Source organism: Palaemon carinicauda, chromosome 24, assembly GCF_036898095.1.
Source record: "Palaemon carinicauda isolate YSFRI2023 chromosome 24, ASM3689809v2, whole genome shotgun sequence".
Classification (NCBI taxonomy): domain Eukaryota; kingdom Metazoa; phylum Arthropoda; class Malacostraca; order Decapoda; family Palaemonidae; genus Palaemon; species Palaemon carinicauda.
In genome coordinates this window covers 84,650,662-84,655,661 of record NC_090748.1, presented here as the reverse complement: position 1 = coordinate 84,655,661, position 5,000 = coordinate 84,650,662, and the positions used below count along the sequence as shown (strand labels likewise).

The 5,000-nt window shown below is 32.7% G+C and overlaps 1 protein-coding gene across 2 annotated transcripts in view; it reads right to left on the bottom strand.

Moving 5' to 3' along the window:
• The window catches only part of LOC137618192 (uncharacterized), a 43,216-nt gene that overhangs the window by 15,677 nt on the left and 22,539 nt on the right, over positions 1-5,000 (bottom strand). For both annotated transcript variants that reach the window (XM_068348274.1, XM_068348275.1), the window contains 2 exons: positions 2,493-2,697; positions 827-1,016 (listed from right to left, as the gene is read on the bottom strand). In XM_068348274.1, the coding sequence (XP_068204375.1) occupies positions 827-1,016; positions 2,493-2,697 (395 nt within the window). The remainder of the gene's footprint in view (positions 1-826; positions 1,017-2,492; positions 2,698-5,000) is intronic.

Here is a 5,000-nt window from a genome sequence, read left to right as displayed (position 1 = left end):
TGTTGTTGCTGTTATATGATTATCATTTTAATTGCAATTGTTTATTATTATTATTATTATTATTATTATTATTATTATTATTATTATTATTATTATTATACATGACTTTTTTATTATTATTATTATTATTATTATTATTATTATTATTATTATTATTATTATTATTATACATGACTTTTTTTCGTAAGTCATGTGCCGTACTTATAATCTATAAGTGCAATTCCAGCATACAATATCAGAAAAGATAGTTAATATCCAGTTTATTAATACTGTTATTACAAATTAGTCTAAGGAAATAACAGTCAAAATTTCTAGACTATCATAGTCCTGGTCCAAAGAGCTGTTTCTTAATTCAGTTGAAAATATTACAAGTTCAATTAAAGGTGAAAAGTTACATGTTAATGCAACCTTTATTTGATCTACTATATTATAAGTATAGTATAAAATATTAATAAATGTACCAAGCATAATTGACTTAATCAAAAGTCAACTAATTTCTCATCACTCGTTCACAGAAATACCAAGTATAAATATCATAATATATCTTATCATTATGCCTTCGAATGAAAATCTGGATTAATGATAACGGTAGGTACAGTTGGCTTCATTAATTCCCGTACACTTCACGGGAAGCTAAGGAGACGTCAGTATACTGGAATTAATGAAGCCAACTGTACCAAAAGGACTTTCCAATCTAATGTAATTAAATAAAAGATAAATTAAATAACTATACCTACTCACGCGATCCTACATCACAAGATTTATATTCTATAATACAATTCATCAGTAATGAATTTGAATAAAAAATACAAAATCTATCATATACTTGTTCACAGGAACGTTCAGCACAGCTGCAGTCGTCGTCTGGGTTTCCGTAGGCCACTGGGTGGTACAATCAACGTCATACCCGTCTTCGGTAGGCACAATCCGGGCAGCGTGTGCTTCCATGTTTAGGTGGAATTGCGAACCCATTGAAAGCTCTCCCGACAGCTGGTGGGGCGATTCTTTAAAAGCCTCTGGGGAAGCGTAGAACATTAAAGCTTTACTTTCACTGTCTGCTTACAAGAACCATGTATACAAAAGTAATAAATAGGTGGAATTGTGTGTGTATCTGTGAGTGTTTGTGTGTATGCAGCACCAGCCTATGCAACCATTTCCAGTCCACTGTAGGATAAAGGCCTTAGCCACGTCTATTCATTTTTGGGTTTACCCAGTTTTCATCACTACGCTGGCCAATACAGATTGGTGATGGTGGGGATTTTCGTTTGAGCGCCCACAGAAAATCAACATAGTTTGGGTGCCCCTGCCTAGTGCAACTTTGCTGATCATAGTGATTAGCAAACCCTTTCACTACGTTTAAGGTATCACCACTCAGAAAGGGGTATATATATATATATATATATATATATATATATATATATATATATATATATATATATATATATATGTGTGTGTGTGTGTGTGTGTGTGTGTGTGTGTGTGTGTGTGTGTGTGTGTGTTTGACCAACATAAATATATTGCATTCTGAACACAGGATAAATATATTTTTGACAATTTCTATGGATAGACTTAATCAAAATATTTTTCAATGAGCTGTTATACTTAAACAATACCCTTACAATTAGTTTTTTTCTTATAGGAATGGCACCTTGATAACATTCTTGAAATAGTAATATAGTCTTCTATAAATCCCATTAGAGAAAATGGAACGGTGAATAATGCAGCCCTATGAGTAGGTTTTCTGCACATGGGTCTCAGCCATGACCAAAAAGTCAAAATAAGGGATGTATGAGTAACGGTTATATAACAAATGCAAATAAATACAACGTTCTAAACATATTATGTGAATTGGAAAGCCTCAACTTACACGATTGGCAAAGGTGTTCAAAATAAATAGATCCATCTGGTGTGTAAAGATACAACTAACATTGAAATTGAACCGATAAAAGAAATACCAATGTGACCAAGTATTGATGACAATATAATAATGCGTCTTACTTTCGAGACATTAGCTTTCCTATATAAGCAAATTAACTAAGATATAAATACATTAGGAGTCTATATTTAATAAATCACACAAGTAACAATAACGATAAATGTTTGACTTTTGAAATCACAGAATAATCCAGCCACTGTAAAACGGCGGTAAATAGTCTTAAATTTCCCATAATCAGACGCTTTATAAGAAATTCAAAAAGCACATGGAAATCCTATTCATCCCAAACAACCAGGTACGTAACCAATTATTATTATTATTATCATTATTATTATTATTATTATTATTATTATCATCATTATTATTATTAGCTAAGCCACAACCCTAATTGGAAAAGAGAGATGCTATAAGCCCAAGGGCTCCAACAGGGAAGATTAGCCCAGTGAGGAAAGGAGATAAAGGAATAAATAAACGATATAAGAAGTAATGAACTATTGAAATAGAATATTTTCAAAACATTAACAACATTAAAACGGATATTTCATATATAAATTACTTGCAAAGTCTCCGAGATGTAGATCTTCAATAACAGGAGCCCGCCTTCCAGACTCCTTAGCCTTTTTGATGGTTAGGATGGGTTCCTGGAGGTCTTCGTACTCCACGATGACCATCTTGGCTGCTCGAACGGCCGTGTCTCTGTTCTCGGCCACAATGGCCCCAACTGGCTGCCCTGCATACTTGACTCGATCGTCCACAAATATCTGAAAAATATATATATATATAGATTGTTTATAGCCGAATGAGTAAATTCTCTTTTTATCAAGGTCTTTCATTTCAATCATCTCCCACTAAACAATTAATGCTTTGTTAGAACTTACTGGATTTGATTTATGAATTTGGCCAATTAGGGCCACCACTGTGGCCTGGGAGGCCAGTTATTGTCCATGGGCAATTGGGTGGGGGAGGGGGGAGTATTCCGTAGTTACAGCATGAAGTAAAAGTTAAAAAAAAAATGCTAGACAGAGAGATGGAAGAGAGGAAGTGCAAACAGTGGTATTGTTAAAAGGCTAAAAAGTGATGCTATGTACCAAAAGGACACTGTAAAGACCTTCATGTAATGTGCAGTTGGACACAAGAATCCCTGGCACACCTTGTTCCAAAGCGCGCCCTGTCACACCCTTACTTCATAGCAAGTAACCAGTGTAGGAAGATATGGCAGAGGCGGTGGGGCGGGGACTCGGCATGCAGTATGGGTGTGGCTGGGTGCATGTCTTCATAGTTAGGTTGCATCAGGAACTTGTTTCCAACCGTACATTACACCGTTTGAGGTTCATTGACCATACTAAGTAGGTTGAGATAGCCAGGTATTCCTCTCTGTTCAATATTGTCATTGAATAGTTTGACAAAACCACTACATCAATAATTTTGACTTTCTAGAATTTTCATTTGATCAGAAGTGAAATCCGGATATATTTGAAGACATCAATGCTACTGGGTAAAATTTACCATCAAATTGAAATACTGAATCGAAGACAGTGTACAAAGCGAAGCTCAAAACACAATGCTAAATACTTCTACGAGATTATTCTGTCCACAATATTGAATTTCTGTCAAAAATGTTGGATTAATTTTGATAGAAAGAGCAAATAGTAAATTTTCTCTCTCACATTATTCGAATTTAAAACTGTCATTACAAAAATAAAAGGTCTCCTTATCTAAAATAACTTCTTAAAGATTAATGGTAGCAAATCATATCTTATTCAAAATCACCGACATTAATAAAAAATAACTATGGTTAAAATTCCAAGAAAACAAAATAATTTTAAGTATAATATAATTTTCCGTATATCTAATTAGAATTTTAAATGAAATTGAATTTTTTTTCTGTAATACGTCAGGGCTATGAATATTTCTTCTGAACAAAACTTTCCTATTTTAATGATAACTTGCATATTCCAGTAAAAATCTATAATTTACAGATAATTTATCTTATTTTTCTGTAGAATACTGGTGTCTTTTCTACTAGAGCAATTTCCTATGTAAAATCAATTAAAAACAGTCATTTATACTTGAAAACTAAGGAAACTAAACCAAGGGTTTTCTTAATTACTTATTCTCACAAAAAAATAGTAATGTAACATATAACTTATTATAAACAAATTGAATCAAATAGTATATATCACATTCCTCTTAACTTCATTAAAAGATAGCGTCATACTATATATATATACATTTATATATATATATATATATATATATATATATATATATATATATATATATATATATATATATATATATATATATATATATATATATATATATATATATATATATATAAGATGCATCACCTACACAAGACTGCATCATGCACAACAGTATCCTGGTACGTTCTCATGATCAACTAGCAGGGCACTCAGTGGAGAGCATACCTTCGCCACGCCAAACAGTCATATTACCTTTACCAGCTTCCTTGGGAAGTTTGTTTTGATTTGAGTGTATTTATCGATTTGTTTGTATGTCTGTCTGTGTGTTTGTGATTCGCATAATTCCAAAACTATTAGACCAAATCTCATGAAATTTTGTGGGATGATTGACCATGATCCAATGACAATTTGATCAGATTTTGGGAGTGATTAGGTCGAAAGTCAATGCCAAGGTCACGAAAAAGTAAAAAAAAAAAAAAATTATTTTCATGAAACTAATGCCAAAATGTGCATAATTCAATTGCCTATCTTGTGATATACAACATGATATAGTGATGACATTATCCTTGTTAGCGGTTGGGGATCAAAGGTCAATGGGGTCAGTGAACTTCCATGAAGTGCGGGTTTTGGCATTACTCAGCCATTATTATTCGACTTGGCGGTGGCAAAGGTATGTTTTTTTTTCTTCAAAAATAATGGATTTGTCCTTGGGTCATACTCCACATTGGCTCGGTAGATTTTGCGTAATGTTCTTCAAAAAAAAAAAAAAAAGAAAAAAAAATTCCATTTACTTAACATTGCAATTGTTTTCAAAGTACTGCTGCGTACTTGTGCTTTGATGTACTTTTTGCAAAATG